At 44.9% G+C, this 22,519-nt stretch overlaps 1 protein-coding gene across 3 annotated transcripts; it reads right to left on the bottom strand.

The window, feature by feature from the left end:
* Positions 1 to 687: 687 nt before the first annotated feature.
* On the bottom strand, positions 688 to 21,249 carry per1b (period circadian clock 1b). Of its 3 annotated transcripts, none has more exons than XM_086281344.1 (20): positions 21,069 to 21,249; positions 11,755 to 12,699; positions 10,544 to 10,797; positions 10,308 to 10,429; positions 9,532 to 9,733; positions 9,252 to 9,446; positions 8,515 to 8,593; positions 8,186 to 8,292; positions 7,481 to 7,634; positions 6,994 to 7,264; positions 6,204 to 6,312; positions 5,855 to 6,014; positions 5,659 to 5,774; positions 5,382 to 5,528; positions 4,487 to 4,870; positions 3,469 to 4,283; positions 3,189 to 3,375; positions 2,647 to 2,860; positions 2,281 to 2,431; positions 688 to 2,182 (listed from the first exon to the last, which is right to left on the bottom strand). In XM_086281344.1, exons 2-20 carry the CDS (start codon positions 12,165 to 12,167, stop codon positions 1,907 to 1,909), a joined length of 4,356 nt encoding a protein of 1,451 aa, XP_086137470.1. In that variant the 5' UTR covers positions 12,168 to 12,699; positions 21,069 to 21,249; the 3' UTR covers positions 688 to 1,906. The 3 variants fall into 3 exon arrangements, with proteins under 3 accessions (XP_086137470.1, XP_086137474.1, XP_086137483.1); XM_086281348.1 differs by lacking the exon at positions 21,069 to 21,249 and adding an exon at positions 16,455 to 16,677; XM_086281357.1 differs by lacking the exons at positions 11,755 to 12,699; positions 21,069 to 21,249 and adding exons at positions 11,028 to 11,334; positions 11,427 to 11,754.
* Positions 21,250 to 22,519: the final 1,270 nt, after the last annotated feature.

Here is a 22,519-nt window from a genome sequence, read left to right as displayed (position 1 = left end):
TAGCATGCAAATTTAGCATTTACTTCTGTACTGCTGCGATCTCACAGCTGCCAGCGTGGATCCTGACTGCTGTTTTTAAAGATCATGGGCACACAAGCACAATTTAGGTGACGGTTCATTAAAAAGATTAAATTCTTTCCACAGAATTAACCTCGCCTCACAAAACGATCCAGTGTAAGCACAGGAAAGCTTAAAAAACTGCAGGAACCAGAATAAAAATCATACAGGGCTCGTAAAAGCAATTATTAAAAACGTGAGTTATGCTGAACTCTACAGTAAAATGTTTTATTACAACAGTAAGACTCATTTTTATTGTTGCATAATAAAAGATGGAGCATCTTCAGCTGTGTTATTAATACCAGCCGGTCTGCCAGCAGACCCACGCACATTACAATCATTGCTGCCATTGTTATAATCATAATATGCACTGAAGTCAGCTTCACCACTTTGAGCCTGTCTGAACGAGGACGTGCCTTTTGTCTTTTTTAAGCTGCGGTGACCACTTTGGGTAGAAACCACAGCAGAACAGCAGGAGACTGCGGTCGGGTAAGAAAGCAGCTGCCCCGATCCGCTCTCTGCTTCCAGCTCGCTCTGGACGCTTCTGTGTATCCACGCCAACTGACAACAAAAATAGACTGCAAAGAGATGTAATCATGAGGTGGAAAAGAAGAAAAATCTGACTTCGCATTTAAACCCATTTAAAGTCATTTTATTGTCTTTTTTTTTATACAAAGAACTTCAAAAATATTAAACTGTTGCAGACACCACTGACGCCATGAAGCAAAGGATATCACATGACCAGAACAGTGCCACAGAGAAGAGACAGGGAAAAGGGACAGAGTGGAATAGAGAAGATAGTAAAACACTCTTCGAACTCTGAGGACTTTTTAAGAGTTACATCCACCTTTTTCCAAATCTTCTCACCACCACGAGCAACACAGAAGCGCTGCAGGGTCCGTAGGGGGGTTGATAATTTGGGAAACGCTGTCTGTAGTGTTTGTTCACTGTTGTCGTGCTCAAACTAATGCCTGGCAGATGAGAAGCCTTTTAAAAGGTGTGGGTCAGACTCCCGCTGATTTCCACGCTCGTCCACAAGTAAAGCAACTCGACTGCCGAGTCACAAACACTGTCTCCATTTCCAAAAAGTGCGATCTATCGTATAACAAATAGCTTTTTAAACACATTTTTTGTTGTTTTTTTTTTTTTTTACAGTACACACCCTCTTTTGGGTGTTCTCCATCTGCAGTGCATCAAATTATAAAAATATACACAATGCTTACAAAATTACTTGGTTCTCACTGTACATTTTCCTCTATCAGGTGAAAGTAGTTTAATTATTTGGGGTCACAATTCATACAAAAGAAGAAAAGAAGAAGAAGAAAAAGTGAGGATTGAGAACTCTGGGCAGGAGAGATGAAAACACAAGTGAAGCACATCCATCTTTATGTAAAGGTGCACTTTTTAACCTTAGTCTCCTTTGATTATTTTACAACTTAAATAAATATAACATGAACTACAAGGACAATTAAAATAAAATAAAAAAAAATAGACAAAAAGAAAGAAAACAGGACAAATTCACTCTCTAAAACTGAGTGTGCGTGTCCGGTGGTGTCCAAGGCATTTAATTATCAGTTCCAGTGGGTGCCTGGACCGCTGACATCGAAATCAGACTCAAAGAATCAACGTGTCCCGCCTGACCTGCTGTCCGACAATAAACGGCAGTCGTCTGCATCAGTACGCACCTCAGCATCCCAGCGCAAGCTCATTGGATTACAGCCTCTGTAATGATGCTTTGAGCACAGGAAGTCCTGGACGGCGCATATTGTCTCATGATGAAGCTCATGATTGGCGCTAGTGCTTTTCATTTTGGGCCACCTGCGAGGTGAGTCCCGTCAGACTCCAGTGGCTAAGTCTCACTTTTTCCTTCCACAGTGTCTGACCTCGCTCCCTCCTCCTCTGCCGCCATGTCTTGGCTGCTGTCCTGTTTTTCTGTTCCTTTATCTTCAACTCCTTCCTCCTCTTCTTCGTCCTCAGGGTGAGCCGCCTCTGTGAGGCTTTTCATCACCTCGCCGGCGCTCTCCTCCTCGGCCTTGAGCACGCTGCACAGCTCCATGTCGTGGATCTCCACGTCGAATGGGGCGGCGGGGGGCACAGCGGGGGGAGACTTGCAGCCGGTACAGCCCTGAAAACACAGAGAGAAGCGACTTCCTGTATTTTCTGCCACAAAACAGATCGTACATCGCACGTTGACATGGTACAGGGTGGATCTGTTGTACTCACGGAGATGTTGATGGCTCGCGGCAGGCGTCCGGTGCGGATCCAGGGATGGACCTGGCTCAGCTCCCTCTTCTGCTCCTCTGTGAAGCGTGGCTGGTGTTTCTGCATGTTCCTCAAGGACTCACGATCCTCTCGCAGAACCGTCTCCAAGTCCCTGTTGACGAAGACAAATAAAGTGGACAAGTATTAAGCTGCTGCCTTTCTGGACTAACAGCTGCTTGTATTTCTCTACAGTATGACTAGATCGGTCCCACTTATACTTCATGTCTTGAGAAACAAAACAATCCTCACTTTTTCTAAACCAGTTTGTCATCTGAGAGCTGAATGAGTGAATCAAAGTCGTGTATGTTATTTTGCCCAGTGCTGTACCTGACAGGCAGCTGATAGGTCATCATGACCTTGTCGTCTGTGTTGGCCATCAGCAGCCAGATGGGGTCCTGCAGCACACACTTGATGAACTGCTCCTCTCCACCGTCTCCTCCCGCGCTGCTGCTGCCCCCTGCTGGCTGTTTGCGGGAATGGTCATTCTCCGATGAGTCGATGCTGCCGAAGTACTTGCTGGTGTGGCTGCCCTGGCTGCTGACTAGATGGGAAAAACACAAAAAGTTTAGAAGAGTTTTCAGTCTGTACTTGAGAATTAAAGACCATCACAGTGTTAATTAGAGACAATCTCAATCAAAACATTTTTTTTTTTACTGCAACTTTTAGAGTTCATCTGATTTATTTCATCTGGTATCATCTCACTTTACTAATAACAGTCATATCACGATCAACTAAATTAAATGTCAGAGTGCCCCAGAACTCTGCGTCCCTGATAGAAACCATTAAACTAAAAAGAATTCCATCAACAGCCGAGAACAAGATGTTTTTTTTATTTTTTTAAATGGCACTAATGATTTAAATCTACTGACTGGTGCCGCTGGTGCCAGAGGAGCTGCAGCCGTTGGAACCGGAGCCCGAACCCGAGGATCTTGTTCCCGAAGACCCTGAACCAGAGGCAGCTGATCCGGTGCCTGAGCGCGAGTCTTCTTGGAGCAGCAAGTCCAGCAGGTCGCTGGAGGTGGACATGGCATCGTTGTTGGACTCATTAGCTTCACCCTAATGGGGAAAACATTAATGTTAATTTTTTTTTAAGTCTTTTGTGAGCAATTGCTACATTTTTAGGTCAGACATCCTATCCTGAACACTTACATTCTCATTTTCCTTGGAGGTGTCATCTGAGCTCCTCTGATTGGTGGAACTTTGCCCCCTGGCTGCCCCACCCTGCACCGAAGGCGATGCCTGCTGAGATGCTGCTAGTGCCGTGGCGACCTCTAACCGGTTGCTCGGCGACTCTTCCAGCTGAAGCAAGTTGAGAGGGGAGGAGCATCGGGATTGGAAGAGGGGTGACTCCGCGCCTTCGCGATCAGCTGGCGTCTGAGTGTAAGACTGTGGCGTGCTGCTGCGAGACAGGGCACATGTGCCTGGTGTGGGCATGGGGTTGGAAACTGTAATGGGGACAGCGGCTGTGGGGACAGCGGCTGTGGGGACAGCGGCTGTGGGGACCCCTTGGTAACCGAAGTTGGGATTGTAAAATGGTCCAGGGGTGGAGCCTGGCTGACACATGGGCACTCCCATCTGCGGGAACATGTAGTTGGGCAGAACGAAGGCCATCATGGGAGGAACCATCTGGGTGGGGGGGAAACGTGATGGATCTGGGACGGGTAAGGGCTGAGTAAGAGGTGGGTAGATGGGGTAGATTGGAAGCATACCAGGGGGAAAAGCAGCGGGTGGCATGCTAGCCTGGGAACCTACAGAAGGCCAGGAGGATGAGGTTGTTGGAGGGCCGAGAGGCATGTTGAGGGGCATGGGAGCAGTGCTGCTTCTGAGGTCCTGACGACCCCCGCTCAGGCCCAGAGAGCTGTGCTGGTCAGAAGACTCCTGGTGCTTGAGTCTCTTACCGCCACGGCCGCGTCTGTGACCACTGCTACCTCCTGCAGCTGGGTAGTCACGGGAACAACGCACCCCTGCAAAAGATAGAAGACGCCCTACAATCAGTTTGGTGCTTCACATAAAATATTCTGAAGCTTTCACACCAACAGTTTCACAGACGTTAGTGTATCGAAGGTGATACAGGTTCCCAAAGATGAAGTTCAAATATACTTCTTCACTTTGCAAAACAGCTATTCAATACAAAACCATTTCTAAGACTGTGACAGTGTGCTCCTACCTCGTGACAGGGGGTTGACAGCTGCGGCGTGGCAGCGCACAGTTGAAGACACCGTCTGATCGACAACGCGCAGCTTGCTGAGGTCCTTGAAGCGGTCGAGGAAGGCCTGCTCCTCCTGCTGAGTGTGGGCGGACAGCACCTCCTTGGTAAGACCCAGCCTGCTACCTCCACCTCCCGCTGCTCCGGCTCCTACACTTCCGCTTCTCCGGCTGTCCCTATCAGGCTGGCTGGCTTGAGGGAGAGGAGGAGGTGGCGGAGGAGGAGGTGGAGGAGGCGCGATGTTAGCGGGAAGCTCTAAGCTGCTTGCGGGAGGAGTCGGGGTGGTGTCGAGAGGAGTCTGTGCAGCCGGTGTGGGAGTTGTAGGAGCTTCCTCCATGACGATGTCTGTGAGAAGAGAAGAAGAGGAGAAGAGGACAAGAAGGCGGGATGTAACGATATAAAGAAGAAATAAAGATCACTCTTTTTGCAATTAACTGACACAATTCAGTGCTGTCATTAGGCAGGTAGGACCAAAAGATTCAGGTATACATACATACACGTATATATCTTATACAATCTACAGCTGCAGATAAACACGAGTTTGTTAGCTGAAGCCTCGTGTTTGCTAGAGCTGTTGTGTCATTAAAGTTTAACATTCACTGAAAAAAAAAAACAATTACAATATGTAAAACAGTGTGCACAGGAGAAGAATGAAACACATCACATCAAACCAGAAATGTTCCAGGTAGTATGCCTGCAACAAAAGCGAGTTTAATTGCAAAACAAACACATAAAAAGCACAACTTGAACGCCACTGTTAAACATGAAAAACAAAAAAAAGAACTCCATTCAGGGTGTGCAAGGAACTCGTCCTGCAACTTCCAGGAAGGAGAGCGTGAGTGTTAACGAGGCCCACCTGACTCGGGAGGCTTCTTGTCTCCAACATGGACGATGGTGCTGCTGAAGCTACACTGAGACGTAACTGAGGCTACACTTTCTGCCTTTGTGGCCATGGTCAGAGGAGGCAGAGGAGGTGGTTCACCTACGAGGTTAACTGAACCACCTGGAGAGACAATACGGTCAGAAATTTAGTCGCACAGACACAACATCAACCAGGTTTGTTGTCTTCTACCTAGTTAGCTGCATCATTACCTACCTAACAACTTAATCAATTCCAGATCATAGTGAAATACCTTTGCTGTTGCCGTTGGGCTCCTGTTTGTCGTCATCAGATGCTGAGGAGGCAGTGCAGGAGTAGGAACCACACTTCCTTTTGACTGTATTGGGAATGTTACAGCTGTCCAAGTACCTGTGTGAGAAATCGCTGGGTAAGTGGGAGGTCAAAGGGCAAATGTCGACACAGAAACGACTTCAGGTTTGTGTACAAACCTAATGACGCTGTCCAGACAGTTGATCTGCTGGTAGGAGTAGCTCGTAGATGGTTCCTTGGGTACAAGCGGTGCAGGGACCAAACTTTTGGATGGCTTTGTCATGTCTGCTATCAAACTTCTGACTGGATCGCTGTTGATCGCTCTGACAGCCGCCGTGTCTGGATCAGATACAAACAGGTTCAAGAAATTAAAATCGTCCTCTGTGAAGGCTTTTGGACATTATTGTTATTATTAAAAAAACTTTCTTTTATGCCTTTTTCTTTCCTGGAATACTAAAACTATTAAAAAAACCAAACTATTTACTCTCCCGTGACATTCTGAGTTCAAATACAACTCCAGCCTCTTACCCGTGCTGGTGTTTTTCCTCGGAAGTGGGCGGTTACGAGACTCGATGAAAACCTGCTGCCCGTTTGTTTTCACCATATGGACGTCTTTGCAAATCTGCTGAAACGTCATCTAGAGAAAAACGAAGACCAGAAACATCACAGCTAACCAACGAGAGAATGACACTGCACTGAATCTTCTGCCAACCTGTCATATTGTTCGTGCGTAACACTACAGTCTAAATGTGATGCAACAGTACCCAGGAAAATGCGGCTGTATCAAAAACAAGGGGATAAACAATCTTGTGAGAAAGCATTTCACAAAGCGGGACATGTTGTGCGCATTTTCAGATGGATTTCTTTTTTTGTTTGAGTAGCCTTACATGATTCATAGTTAAAAAGAATCCTTATTAGTCTAACCCTCTATGCAGCCCCTTTAGTCATCTAATGTCTGAATCCAGATATTTTATCATTTAGCCACACTACAGTAAAAGGACAGCAACCCCCTTGCAGCTAGGAAACAAAACACTGGTGGTTGCCTGGTGACAACTGAAGTTTCAGCAGCTGCAGTGACCAACCTCTCGGCAGCCACTTTCAATCACAAGGCAACCTTTATCCAAAAAAACCTGCCAGACAGACTGGATCAGGTAACGAGCTAGAATGAATGAATTTTATACTCTGGCTCTTCTCGTGTGTCTATGATGTGCCTCTTTGCAATCAGAGGATTAAACTCAACTGATTGCAAAGCTGGTTGTACTGTGGTTATATAACTAAAAAAAACAACAACACAAAAGCACTTCTTTCTCAGACTCACAGGTTTGTGGAATGCACCTGCGGCCTCATCTACAACGGGACTGTTGCTGTCGCTGGACGAGGCGGCCGAGGCACTGAGGTGCTGTTGGTTGGAGCGGTGGGAGCCCCGTGAGCCGCTGGACCCAAGAGAGCTGTAGCCCTGAGAGCTGCTGCTGTGCACCGGCTGCACCAGGAGTCTGTGGATCTGCTCGCTCAGGTGGACGATGTCGGGCGTGGTGACCCGATTCTCACAGTCCTGCGGCGCGGTGAACACGTCTTCATTCAGCGGGCTCCTGGAGACAAGGAGAGTTTGTTTATAATAGAAACAAACTCTTTATCTGTGGTTTTTTTTAGGTCTTCTAAAAGTGCCACTTTTTAAGAAGATCCTTGTTTAGTCACTAAAGGCAGTATTAAACGTGCATCTAATGAGCTTTAAGGACAGATGACCGACGCACAAAGTTTGAACAATTACATAAAACTTTTGGTGAAGTGAGACAGAAAACGCTTACGTTCTGACTTTGTGCCGCCCCACGATGAACGCCACCTTTCTACTCCAGGGGTTAACAAAGGAAGACCAGCTGGTGTCCATGGTGACATACTCCCCGCTGCGGGCGCACATCCGCAGGGGCGAGTAGTCGACCGGCTGCCCAGCAAACTGAAAGACTGAAGAGAGATGACAAAGCACACATGTGAGTTTCCTGAGTTGTGAAAGAACAAAATAAAACATATGAAAGCCATGAACGGTTTACACAGCCCTTACGCTTCTGTGTGACATAAGCTCCTACCAAAAACATCCCCAGATACAGGCGGCAACAGCCACAAAACTAGAACGTCAAAATGAGGACCCTTATTTTTTCCAGAAGTAAAAGAAGAGAGAAAGATCACATAATAAATGATCATTATTGCCTCTGCTGGATTAATGTAGGCGTCACCCTGTCCCCTGTAGCTGCCTTTGTGTGTCTATGTGCACACCACCTGCAGCTCTGACACACACAGTGCACAGAGAACCTGGTTGCTTAGGTTTTATACATTTTAACAGCAGCTGTCGTTACATCAGCAGATTAACGTCCACGTTTCTCTCCTACTGCACAGGTTCCCAATTAATTGGTCTTCTGCTAACAAGCCTGTTATTCGAGCTAAAGTGTGTTTTTTACATTAGCCCTGTGTGAATTTGGTCGTGATTACATTTTGAAGAAAGGCTTAAATAGGCTTACTCTTCTCATGTATAGCCACCATAATGGGCCTGTCCTCAGGGTGGATGCAGAGCAGGATCGGTGTCCCGACCAAGTCCTGAGGGAGGTAACCCAACAGTGGCACTGCCCTGCAAACACATCACATTTCCACACTGAGAGTTATCATTTTACACACACACCTTAACATTCAGAGAAGTGAAATCGCAAAACATGTTATAGCTGTTTATTTTTAACAACCGTCTCCAAATCCACAGTGAAACGATGAGTCGATCGCACGCCTTAAGCTTAAAACACCAATTACCAGAAGGCGACACAGCAGTAAGCATGGGGTCAGAGCAAAGATAACTGACCTTTCATCAACTTCCTGGAAGAGGCAGCTGGGAGTGTGACTGGTGGTGAAGATCCTCTTGTCGGGTGGGATGCGAGGAGCTGATGGGCACAGAGGACACAAACAGAACAGATGAGGAGCATGTTTGGAGGGTGAAACAGACTTTGTGTCTGACACTGTTCTGACAGTCATGCAGTATCAACGGTCTACATTATCCATATTCAAAGGAATATGGTATTCCAGTCTCTTTCATTATATTTCCTCCAGAGCTATAGTGGAAGCAGACTTTGCACCTGTTAGAGTGCAACTACACAAACTAGACTCTCTCGCTCTTTTCTGATAACCCCAGGCTCGCTTGCTTTGTTTTCCACTGAAACATCCTGCCACAGAGTTAACACCAACGCACCGCCCACTCATCCTGTCTCACCAAAACAAACACGCGCTCTGAAACCAAACTAGTAACCTGTCACATGTCAGACCTGAAGCGACTCTGATACCAAAAGCTGCCCTGCGTTCTGCTACTCTACTCAAACAGGTGGGGCCTGCCTGGTTACAAGAATCATATTCATACATCACCTCACATAATCAGTCCAAACAGTAAGGAAAGAACAGTGTAAAAAGTGTCGATATAATTAAAATGCTATGTTACATCTCTTTAGCTTGTGTGACTCTCAGTGTCAAATTGATGATGGTGTAATTTTAACTCATATATACACAAACACTTGTTTATTACAGACAACAGGGGATCGTATCAAATACCTTCATATCCAGAGTGGACCCTCTCTGCGATCAGCAGGCAGCAGGGCTGTGGCTCAGCAGCATCCGAGTCTCTGATGGTGAGCTGGTAGGGCGTGAGGCGAAATGGGTAGTAGCGCATCTCGCCGCCCTGCGGCCGGTCAGCACTGAGCCGACAGAACATGGACTTCTCCTGGGTGCAGTCAACTGGAGGAGATGCTGGAGGAGACCGGAGTCAGTCAGCACAGGAAACATAAGGAAACATAGCTAAACTTGCTCGCGCTTTCAGTCAGCGTGTGCTCACCAGAGCCGATGCAGGAGGCCCATTGGGGCAGGCGGCAGGGTGCCGTGCTGCTGTAGAAGGTGCTGACATCTTGCGGAGCCAAAAGGTCAGAGAATATGGTTCCTTGGAGACACTCAGGCTTACAACGCAGCACGGATGAGCCCTGGGGCGATATGTACACAACCTTCCCTGACAAGAATGATACTGCCATGGAGAATGTGTCCTGGAGAAAACAGAAGGAATTTAATGAGCCATCTTCTCCAACAATCTGGGATCTTTCATTGGGGCGCATTTCAATTCCTGTTTCAGGAAAAAAACTGTGAAAATGGATATTTTTGAACACAAGCACAAAGCTGAAGGCCACACCCATCTTCAAATTCATTTAGCTCTGGGCTACTAATCCTGTGAAATTTCATGCCTGTATGTACTGGTTGTCCTCAAACATCAGCACAAATCTAAACATCTGCCCCAGTACCCCAAACCGCCTGTGTAGTAGTTTCATTGAGGGTCGACTGAACCTCTAAATCTCAGTTTAAAATCAGTAGTGTGCCTTGAAGGACATTCAGATGCTTCTTCAGTTTCTGGATAGCGTAGATTTATCAAATGCTCTGACAGTAACCAGGAGGCAACCCTCCTTTCCTCTGAGTTACGTGTTAAACTCTGAGGTACCGAAAGTCATAAAACAATAATGCCCATGGCTCATTAACAACAGTAATAGTGTACTAGCCCCACTCCTTTAAAAGCCTTTAAGAGTAGTTTTAAGATGCAGGAAGAAGTGGATACGAATTTAAACTCACAGTGTTTTTGAGGGTGTACTCTGAGGTGATATTATCCAGCTCCTCAATCGTGAAGGTGGACAAGTCCAGACTGCAGCCGTGACACTCCTCCACACTCCACTGGTGATAGTACTCCTTGTTAGCTGGAAACATTGAACATTTCTCAGTTAAGATGGGCCTAAAATTCATCATCTGTGTTTTGCCTCCCACATAAGAACAGCCACCTTCTTAGAAAAGAAAAAAAAAAAGACCCTCACCTCGGACTTGTTTGACACACTGCAGAGCATATTTGAGTGCATTCAGAGTGCTGAAGTGGCCCTTGGCCTTGCGCTCAGCTGGCAGTCGGAGCTTGAGCTCTTTGATGGCCTTCATGAGCTCCTTCTGGGTCTGGACCCTGGCTGACTGGTTGCTGCTGCAACCGGAGGTGGAGAGGGGGTCGTGCTCCGAGCTGGACGATGGCAGGCTGTAGACCAGGGACCCGCTGGGAGGTGACAGGCTCTGGGAGTTGGAGCTGGGTAAGGAGGACAGTTTCAGACAATGATTATTCAGAAAGTGAGAGGTGAGTGCGTGAACACTGCTGCTGCCGACCAGGCAGACATAAGTGTCAATAAATTTAAAAAAAATCCAAAGAAACTATTTTAAATAGGTAGTTTCGGCTACTGGTGTCCACTCTGACAGCTAGAAGAAGCTTTTCAGATGAAAATGGGTATAAGCAGAGAAGAGGTTTCTCGACAACTTCACCTATTCCAGGGCGCACCCCCCCATGGCAACGAAACTCCCAATGGCAGCCGTCTCTCCCGGCAGGACAATGCGCCCTGCAACACCGCAAAAATTGCTCACAGCCAGTTCGACTACCGTAACAAAGAGCCCAAAGTGTGCACCCAGCCTCCAAACTCCCCAGACAGCAGTCCAATAAGGCAACAGTGGGATGCCCCGGAACAAGCTCGATCCTCCGAGGCTCGACTCTGCAACCCACACTCTGCCACAAGCCGACGCCACAGGACACCCTCGGGGGTCCTGTGTCCATGCCATTATTCGAAAGGGGCACCTGAGCAATATTAGGCAGGCAGTTTTAATGTTGTGGCACTTTTATGGCAAACATGAATAATACAATTACATTTCTGATTTTAAAGCACTTACATTGAAAACAGGTGCAATAAAAGCTGAAACATCCTTTCTGCATGCCACACAACGTTGGTCCTCGCCAGCCACCGTACACGCTCAGTTAAACCAGAGTGGTAATCGTCAGCATTACTAATGCTGACATCTGTCTTATAATAAAAGCATCCAGCTATCTACCATCTTAATCTTTCTCTACTCATTTCCAGCTTTTACTCTTAGACTCTTTAGGCCTGGCCTTGGTGCAGCCACTCATTTCATTCATTGTAATCTGACTAAGATCATACTGATTTCACCCTGAACACACACACACACACACAAAAAATGAGCTGTGGGTGACTTCTCTTACCTCTTGTTGCTCTCTGTAGTCTCCAGTATCATGCCAGAGTCCTTGCCATTTGAAGAGCTGTGGGAGCTGCGTGCGGACTGATGTCCGCGAGACCTGCTCTCCCTCTCCATCCCGCCCTCGCTCTCCCTCTCCCCGGAGTCGTTTCCGCTTGAGATTCCATCCATATCGTCTGAAGTCGGACACCTCTGATCTCTGGACGAACCTCCAGACTGAGATCCGTCGCTGGGGGATGAACCTCCTCCCCCTCCGCTCTCCTGGTCCTTGTGGGTGACACTGGCACCAAGCTGACCACTGCTGCAGATTTCGTGCACATTTAACCCCTGTGAATCCGCTTCGGGGTCTTTCCCGTTGGCCCCTGCCAATCGCCCCCGACTGCTGCTGCTAGGCATTGATTTAGAGTTGTCATAACTCATACTAGAGTAGGATGAGGCTGGTACAGCTTGATTGAGGGAGTCAGCCAAGGCGAAACAAAAAAAATTGAACTTTGCTTTAAGTGGGACTACTACGTATGCACATGTGAATCATAGTTGTTGGCTGTTAGTTTAACAAATCAAACAGAGAGCATATCATTGTTTGGTTTGGTTTTTTGGGTGTGTGTGTGTGTGTGTGTGGGGGGGGGGGGGGGGGTGCGCGCGCTGTAGACCCCTCTTTGAGAATTTTCAGGAAGAAAAAAAAAAAGGTGCAGGCTGCTACAAAGCTGCCTTTCTAAACAAACAGAACAGTAATTATCTCGGGAAAAAAAAGTGTCACTCAAAGCGCTGCAGACAAGACATGAATTTGTGGTTATGAAACAGCCTTGGCATAAATGCTCCAACAGATGGGATGAGAGATTGTGAGGGAGAGTGAGAAAAACAGCTCTCGGTGAGAGCAAAAAACATTCCTTTCACTCAGTGTCTGGTTTTCTCCCTTCTTTAGAGATGTGGTGCTCTAGGCGCTAAAGGCCACCTGAAATGAAAGAAAAAGAGCGAGATGGACAGAGAGAGGGAGAGGGGGAGAAAGGACAGCAATATTAGGATTATAAAACACTTGGTTGTCATGGTCTCTCTCAAGCATCTCTCCAGGACTGCGGCTTTAAAAAGCTTATCATCAGTTTATCATCATGTCAACCTCAGAAGACGAATCAAATACGGCGTGAAATATTCTCCCTGCCGAGCGATGCGGGCTGCGTGTCAGGATAGAAGAGTGTGCTCTTGTTTAGGGCCCAGCTGTTCTCCTTTTACTCAGATTATCTGGGAAACAAAAACAATCTCCTCATCCTGCCCACGGAATAACAGTAATCTCCTGTCTCTATTTGTATGCTCCAAGTGCGTACGCATAGATCTGAATATAGATCAGGTGAACTTGTGCTGGTGCCAAAGTGTGACATAGGACACTGGTCGCTCGTCAAAGCTCAGTCTCTTTTTACCCCTGGGACAGTCAAAACAAACACTGGCTGGGAGGAGAGAACAAAGCTCACATCAGAGAGCGCTAAGAATAATTGGGAAAGGTAACTCCAAGTATATATATACGGCCCACCTACGCAAGTGAGAGTCTAGTGCTATTTATTCCTTGAGCAAAGGTGATACCCCTTAATCCTTTAAGACCGGCAGACGCAACTAAAAGACGACACAGCCTCATATTCAGTCGCCAATCCTCTCAACTTTATACACCTGGCTGCCCCACAACCCTCTTTACCTGCCTCCGACAGGTGTGCAGTGATGCTGCATTTGTTCAGGACGGCTTTAAATATGCTCAGATATACCTGTGCTGACGCAATGGCCCTTTACAGCTGAGGGGACAGGAGGCGATAACAAGTCAGGGCCTGTGACGAGGGTAACTCATAAATAACTTAAAACGCAACAAACAGTGGTTGGGGAGAGGAGATTAACAAATTCATGCGCTGCGCCTAAGCTCCCTCCTTTCTGGGCATGAAATGCTAATCAGCATTATGTTTGGTCAGATGGATGATGCACACTTGCACATGACAATCTGTATGTGCTATGGCCAGACTGGGCGGAGGGAAGGGACCAATTATGATGAAGAAATATGCAAGCAGGGAGTGAGTGGGTGTGAGGCAGGCTGGCATCCATGCATGCTTCCACAGGTGATGGCAGAGACGCACGCAAAGGTGGTGGTGAAGAACTGTTCTCAGGCTATTACAGTACCTGCCTGCACCATCCCAGTCCACTCGGTGGACTCTTTAAAGCTCAGCTTTAAACCTCAGCTCTGTTTCCGCAGCCAATCAGATGCCGAGTAAAAACACAGGCTGATAGAGAGTCAGGATTGGGGCGCATGCATGGCTTTGGACTGTGGGAGGAAAGCAAAAACCCACGCAGACACGAGAATAACATGCAAACTCCACACCGCAATGTTAGATCGCTTTTGAACCCATGACCACTAGCTAACGCTGCAAAAAACCACTGAACCAGTATGCCGCCCACCTTTTTCGAATTATTCACAGGAAATACACGCTGTAGGACCAAGCTCTGATTATGCAAGATATGTCTGTCGTGCTGTGGGAAAGAATATGTAACAAGGCGTGCTGACTACAGGACTAACACGTTACTTGGAAAAAAACATGTCTTCGGTTTCTTCTTATTTTCTGTATCTGATTTGCGCTGCTCACGACTGCCCTGTGTTGTACACATTTAGCAGAAAGGTTAAATGAATCATTCTGTCTCTGTCTGCGTGACACAGAGGCAAAAATCACTCGCCTACCCCTGTGAGACCCGAGTCTCTAAGACATCCAGAGCCGGGTCATAGGAGGTGGGATGAGATTCATTTAATTTAGATTTCTGTCAAATGCAAATGATATGCAGATATACTTCTTTTTTTTTCTTTTCTTTTTTTTAAATCTGCTTTATTTTTATATGTAAACATATTAGTTAACCACAGCGCAAAGCAGAAACTACGTCGTCCCAGATTTTTATGAATCAAAAGCTGCATTTGCTGACAGGCCAGTAACAATGTTCGGCTGATATACTGGTGCACACCTACTGTGAAGGCCGGCAGTCACCACATTATATCAGATGAACAATCGCTTTGAATGACAGGTAAAGCTCGAAAAGTGTGATAATAATCACAGCAGCACTTGTTTCTGCGTAATTTCCTGTCCAATTTAGGTGAACTAGCATGTCCTGACCTAGTACCTGTCAAGTGGCATGACAGATAAAAAGACACAAGAATGTCCAGGATCTGGAAATGCAGAAGTGTTGGTATTCAACAGTTTGCATTTATCTTCATTCACACAGCGTTACATAACCAGACCTTAAAGTACAGCATTAATCCTACTGGGACTGCTCTGAACAGGACACATGCTGAAGAGAAAGTAGGAGAAAATGTCAGACACACCCTAATTTGAATTTCTCAGTTGCTTTTCTCTGTCTTAAATCACTGCACATTGATCACCTTTGATGTTTGGACCAACAAAAATACTTCTGAGATGTCACCTAACAGACAGCATGGCTGTGTTCACAATCCTTCAGGCAAAGTGCTCGGGCAGAAAATAACTGCTAATGATAAACTGTAAACAAAAATGCAAAGAACTCATGTCTGCACGGGATAAATACACCACACGCTCACTATGGTGACAAATATAGATCAGCCAATGAAAGGAGCGTTGCAGCTTTCCTGCCAGTAAAACAGCACTTCTCCACTTGACACTGGCTGGGCTCTGCTCCAACAGTTGGCCATAAATCTGTTCACTGTGATGGTAATGAAGCAAGTGATCTGATTCAAACACTGTAACTGTAAGGCTTAACACTAAAGACACACTGACATGTCAAACCATAAACCTGTCTGTAGCTTTTATGACAAAGATTTATTTATTCATATGGAGAATGAATAAAGAAATAAATGCATCAGATGCTATCCAAATTCTTATTTGAAGCATCAGCACAACAATCTCACACTTTGGACATCTGAACAAGATAAGCTGCCTAAAACATCTAATCACATCTCTAATGAAACCTGCAAATGTTTAACACCTGGGGCTGTAAAAGCAAACAGTTGACAACAATGTGTTGAGCCTGAAACTGAACACCAGAGGAGGCTTCTTTGTTGCATTCATGAAGTGCACTGCAGGTAGGGTATGGTGCAGGTTGAAGTTCAAACTGAAACAATAATTATCTACAACAAACCGGATTTAAGGGAAAAGAAATGCACACAGCTCAATGCTTGCTCCTCCTCAAATGTGAATATTTGCTCATTTGGATGCCTGCCTGCACCAAACTAACAATCTGAAACTGTCAGCTTCATAGAAAATGTTTACCATTTTTCTGTCATTTTAACTAAACAAAGAAAAAAAAAATCAGCACTTGTTCTTGTAACTGCATTACTGTTTTCCAACAGTAGACTATGGAGAGAAAATTCATATCCTAAAGACTCTATAAAACTCCTCAAATTAAGCCAGCAGCTCTAACGTGCATGAGAACCTCTGATGCTGTATATTAACCAAACTATATGACACTCCAAGCTATGCACTGGGACAATATCAGAAGACACAGACCAGCGTATCTACCAAACAACAGCCACCTGACGCAAGCTGGCAGTAACATGAAATACTTCCCTGCTGTAAAGCACAGATGGAGGCTGCAGGAAGGTGTGGCGACGCTCCGTGCACGGACATGTGTGAACTACTCCTCTGGGCTCAAGCTAACAGCTCCATCACTGCAAACCCAGCGAGCGCGTTAAACAAGTGTGTTAGTTCAATTTCCCCTCACCGGCATGAGCGCCCACTGCTCCACATCTCAGCACAGTGCAGTGTGACAGCGCTGGCTCAGCATCCCCGCTTCTCTTGGCTTTTCTGTGTACATGCGGCACGTGTACACGGCGGTGTTTTCCGCAGGTCTCGCCGACCGCTGATTGGTCTGCTCGCTCGACCAATCGCAGAGCGCGCTACTCAGAGGCTGGGCTGCAGCGTAGGGAGTCCGGGCTCCCACACGGCCTGCCAGACACTGGTCTCAGCTCCGCCCACATAGGTTTGCCTATTAAATGTGCAACGCTGCGAGCAGACGCGCGAGCCGATTCTAGACCAGCGGTTATGAGCGACAGTAATAAAGTACATGGTGTACATCTGTGAGACGGGCACGCCCCTTCACATCACTGCCACACGATCGCATTATAATATAATAACTTCATTACACTAATAATACAGAAATATGGGCTTTCATTATGTTTATTTACATTTGCTGTACCTCTTGAAGTATGTTTATTTAATAAACTTATTTCACCATTAGCTGATTTAAACAACAGCAACAACATAAAATAATAAAAAACCTTTCAGGTTGAGCCTATAATCGAAAGGTATATTCGGACTGCATTTCCAAGCTGCAAAGCCTGCAGGGGACTTTCAAATTTAAGCTGTGCAAACCTATGTTGCAATAACCTAGTTGGAAGGTTATAAATGTGCAATAAAGTGGTTCAGCAACAGCTGAACAAATGGCAATAAAGCCTGATAAATATTCTGTAAACTAGTTTGATTTTCCTTCTGCTTATTTTCTTTTTCATCTTGGCATTACATGCACAACATCTGGCTACTTTCTCACTGGGTCTTGCTTACATTGCAAGCTTCATCATTCTCCAAGATACTGTCAGTCTATTGTCAACAAATGGCAGGAAGCTCAATTAGCACTCGTTGTTTTGGCTAGTACTACCCAACCACAAAGAAGGCTCGTGTTCTTATTATGCCGGACCACACCTGTACTACTAGTATCTTTGCCTCTAATATAATATGTGCCAACCAAATAAAATAAAAAAACACAACAACAGCCAGCCATGAACTTTCTCAAACTGCATCTGCATGAACAGGTTTTCATTTTAAAACACTGTTTTCAGAAGAGCTGATGGCAATAATGGCCAAAGCTATCACATTAACCAATTATGCACACTGGTGTACACAGGAAGTAGCCTGTGGGTTGATTCATGGCACAATGGCACAAAGTATGATCTGAGATATCTCTGCTTAGACCTACAAATAAGTCAAACTGTGTATGGGGGTCATGACAGTAAAAACATGGAATGGGACTAGTTGGAATCAAATACTGCAAAATAATAGAGCAGTACTGCACAGAATCAACATGTACTTTTTTATGACTCCATTACCCTTTCCAAGCAAACTTTCACAAAAATGTACATAAAAAGAAGACAAAGAAAATGTCATAAGTCTAAGTTTTGCAGCCTTAACATCAAATCTGGGCCCCTTTATCTAACAAAATTGATTGCCAAACACTTGTTCATGGATTTCAGTAAATCTTCCATGCAGTGATCTGCGGCCTAGATTCAGCTGGAAATATTTCCATTTATGAGCTAAGACGCTTTTGAAAATAAATTTTATAACAACCCAAAAAGAGAGTCTTGAGGTTTTCCAGAAACAAATCCAGCCTGCCTTAAATCCTTCTTGCTGATGGTGTTACTGCAGGTTCCCAGTGTTTCTATGCAGAAAGGTGATCCTTAAGGTACAAATGCTATTGATTTTTTTAATTCTTGGACTCTATTATTGTCTTTTTTGCATGATACACATCTCAAAATAATTCTCACTCATATTCCTGGCCTTGATCCAGTCCCTCAGTTCATTCTCTGAACTTTCTTCCTGCTGGAAAACATAAGATTTTAACAGCAGGTGGTGGGGTTGTCATACTCCTACACAGGACCATATAAAGGATATCCCCTCTGTCTGACATCACACAGAGCAAAGAGTAAAAAAAACAAAAATAGAAACAGACTCAATCCATGTGTTAAGTACGGTCTGAAGCCCAAGCTTTTGGTTCACAGTGATTACATCCACATCCATCATCATCATTAAATTCTGGCCATGTTTAATATGAGCATCCTCCATTGTAACAACCTATATGTGACAGAAAATAAGGAAAAGCACAATAGGTCCACTTAAATCCCCAAAACAAAAATGCTTTTCATTAGTGTCACTGGCTAACATTAAAAAAAATCAAGTGTGTGGTGTAAATTACTACATTCAGACATCAACATGTGGCAACTTGATCATTTAATAACAGCACCGGTTGCATGAATATATGCATGACTGCACACACTCTGGACCGCCTGCCAACAAACCTCAGCACATAAGCTCCTGAAGAGGGTAAAATAAAAGCCTGTAAGAAGCAGGTAAAAAACCCTACATCCACAGACTTGTCCACGTGTCTGTTGTGAACATCCTCTGTAACAAGTTCAGCTGGAAACTTTTAACAATGAACATGTAATACAAGAGTGAAAAAAACCCTGCGAGGCAATGGCAGCTTTGAGTGTAAAACCTCAAAACCAAATCAGAAACAGAGACATTTAAAAAGAAAACCTGAGACATTTCCCAGCAGTTTGCGGTCAGTCTGGTAACCTTGATGTTTTTTGTTTTTTCTTCTCTTATCCAAAACTAAGACAGACACGGTCCCTCTATCTGCTCATATCCAAACCCTCTTTGTCTTTCCAAACATACCTGACCATTTTAAAAGTATATAGTTCAAATAAAGAAATAACTTACATCGAACTAAAGATTCATCTCAAACATTTTTATTTTTTGTGAAGTCATAACGGGAAGAACGTGGTGCTCTGTTTCTGCTGACTAAACCGCTGGTAAATTAGTCATTCGTGCTTTGATGTATCACTGCGAGGGAAACTAAAGATTGTTTACTTGTCTCATGAGTTGAGTCATTACCCCACATATATGTGATCAAATGATTGCAGCACGAAGAAAATTACCCCTGCTGCCACTGCATGTCTCTGCCTCTATCAACCTTGTGCAACATTAGCACAGCTCGCTGCTGCCAGAAATCAAGTTTGACTTTTCTTTATGAGCTAGGAGAGTCATTGTTTCCTGCCCATCCATGGTCCGCTCTCAGACTTTCTGATAGGTCACTTATTGGGTGAAAGACATTGACTTTGGAGTCTTCTTTCTCTACAGTTTCTTCTGTAATAATAAGTAGTTGACACGTTTTCCTAAAAAGCAAAAGATTCCTGGTTTGATCCTGGAAAGAGACACCAATCCTTTTAAGGTTGTGTCATAAAGGGCATTCCATATAAAAATCTACCCACTATGGCAACCCCTTGTGAATAAGGGAGCGGCTCAGAGTAGATTCTGTGCAGCTTCTTTGCATTCTCAGTCACTCAGGAGGGTAAGAGTGCAAAGAAGCTGCAGGCTTGCATTTGTGCAGGCTCATGTTTAACCCTCAAGCCTCTGCGGTGCGCCACACTGTTTATGGAAGATTTACTGTAAAACTGCCACTCAGAGGGGATTACAAGCCTGGAACAGGACACCATCGCAAATGTCACAAGATTTTGGCACAGGTGTCAACTGAAACTGGTTGAGTGAAAACACCAACGCCGTGTGATGGTTTCTTATATTATTATGATGCAATGACAAAGTTATGCAGCCTCTGGGGGCGACAAAATACAATTCACAGGCATGAGTGGATCACCACTGTTCAGTCACAGGAGCAGTGGCATGCAATTGTCTACAGTGAATGCACAAGTCAAATAGTCCTACATCAAATGAGAGCAGAGCTGTAAAAACTGTGTTTGGCTTTCAGTAAAAATCTGCCAGCACCAAGAACAGTATGTGTACATTAGGAGAGAGGCCTCTAAGAATCCCTTTTAGCTGGACGTGCAGTTTACACTAGTCTGGCTAAAACACAGAGTAAACATTTGCTATGTTGCTTTAGTACCTCAATCAGAGTCCAAACGCAATGCTTAACATAACTAACATGTCTGCCAGACGATCACCGCACGTCACAAACCCCTCCCTTAAAGTAATAAAAAAAGGAGGGGGGTTACTTTGGGAATCATGAAAATATGGGTAGTTAATGAACTGATTAAACTGATGATCGGTCACAATATATCTGAAAAACAATAAATGCCCCATCGCTAGCAAGCATATCGTAAACACATGGGGGCAAATTTCCTCCCCTCTTAGCACACGGTGCAATATTCGTGTATGCAAGTCCACCACGCACAAACCAAAGGGGCTAGTTTCACACAGTTCACGAAAAATAGGTCTTGGAAACTGGGTGGGATGTAGTAGATGTAGATTACTGCTGTGTTACATTAGTTCAAAGTGTTGGCATCTTCTTCTAAATACATTTACACTGCGAAGTCATCAGTTCACATCAAGTTAACAGAGGAGGTTAAAAGAAAAAAGCTCGCGTATGATCTGTGAGATGAACAGACTGTAGTTGATATTAAGTTATGTACTGTAGCTATAATGTGAGGCAGTTAAATGTATTCATCTCTCCAATTTGTACACTGATGCTCAGTAATCACAAAAACAGCTTATATGCTAGCTACAAAGATCCAAACTCTTGTAAAACAAAGTGCCAAAGGCGCCAGCTTACCTTAAATATGCTTCAAAATAACGCAAGTGCTTCAATATCCCGCGGTGGGGAACTCAAAATTCTTGAAAGAGACGGTATAAATCCAGGTAGCAACGACAGCCTTCGCTTAGTGGTCTGTACTGAATGTCCAGACATTTTTTTTATTCTTCCCCCAACTGTAGTTTACACGCAGGGACACACGTGCAAGTACATGGTCTGGTAAGTAATATTGAAATAGCCGTTGTGATTGGACAACAGGTGACGGTTTCTCCGCCCAAAGCCCGCCTCGGCTCGATATGATTGGTTATGAGGGGCGTGGTTAGCGGCACGGGGCCTGGCGGTCACGTTGCAGAGTGAGTGGTCCTGAGTTCCTTTCAAAAAACACATTGGAACACGAGAGGGCGTAGCCACTGCCCACAGTTGGTGCAGTTGGCCGTAATGGATGCCGTAGCAGCGCAATTATAGTTTCAGCACGCAGCTGGTTAAGAGATTACCTGTTTTTAATAAGTAATTTTGTGTAGTTCCAGAAATATTATGTTTGTGATTTTTTGTAATTGTTTATTAAATTCACTGCTGCTACCAACAGAAATTATTCCTCATCATCTGTAGGCATCTGTGTAGTAGTAGTTTTATATTCTTATTATATTTAGATATATTTTTTGTTATACTATGAAAGTTACTTATTTACAACTACTTTTTATCCGTAGGTTTTTCTGTGAAGAGTTCAGCCCTACAGTCAATACCGCTTAATCCTGGAAACAGACAACCCAAGTTACTTTTATCCGGTATCAATCAATAACATCATATCTATATTTAAGTCATAATGAACTTTGACCAGCAGATCAAACAAAGTCCAGGCTATAGTGGAGCATCTAATAAAATATTTATTTATGAAAGTGTCGCCACAAAACTAAAAAAAAAAAAAGATTCAGCTTTGTTGTTTGTTTTGTCAGATTGCAGGCGAATATTCAAATGACTTGGCAAATGAATTATAAACCACTGACAGCCCGAGCTGAGCAATAATTCTACCTGTGCAAATATAGAAAAGATGCAATAAAAGTTTAACTGCCCAAGTTATTTGCACCCAACGCTGAGAAACGCGAATCGCCTTTCATGGTGCGCTTTTGTTTCGTATTTACGGCTGCGGCAAGGCCCAGACATGTACACTTCAACGTGCTCCATGGACGATGACGTCATTCGCTCCGTATGTTCTCTCCAGCGGCACGAGGCTGCGGGATGGTGTGTCGATGTCTGTAAACAGCGCAAATGTAGGGCACAGGTCCGTGTGCAGCTCCCATAAATCAGAGACGAATTCAAAGGAAAACACACGATAAAGCGTGTAAGTGAGACTTTACATGTCACCAGAACAGCTTGCTGCTGACCAGTGACCACTCGACCACTCCCACCCCATGCAAAAAGCTATCATTTACACAGTATTTACAAAAAATCAGACAGAGCCCTTCATCTAGTGG

The sequence above is a fragment of the Aulonocara sp. 'chitande type north' Nkhata Bay genome, linkage group LG3 (genome assembly GCF_057382095.1).
Source record: "Aulonocara sp. 'chitande type north' Nkhata Bay isolate Kocher_YH1m ecotype deep benthic linkage group LG3, A_spYH_male_GT1.1, whole genome shotgun sequence".
Lineage (NCBI taxonomy): Eukaryota > Metazoa > Chordata > Actinopteri > Cichliformes > Cichlidae > Aulonocara > Aulonocara sp. 'chitande type north' Nkhata Bay.
This window is presented reverse-complemented; position numbering and strand designations above follow the sequence as displayed.

Coding starts and splice junctions, on each gene's coding strand:
- per1b (XM_086281344.1), bottom strand. CDS start 12,167: ATGAGTTATGACAACTCTAAATCAATGCCTAGCAGCAGCAGTCGGGGG. Junction 3,376..3,468: donor CCTCCAAGGAAAATGAGAAT/GTAAGTGTTCAG, acceptor TTTCCCCATTAG/GGTGAAGCTAATGAGTCCAA. Junction 2,183..2,280: donor CGCGAGCCATCAACATCTCC/GTGAGTACAACA, acceptor CTGTGTTTTCAG/GGCTGTACCGGCTGCAAGTC.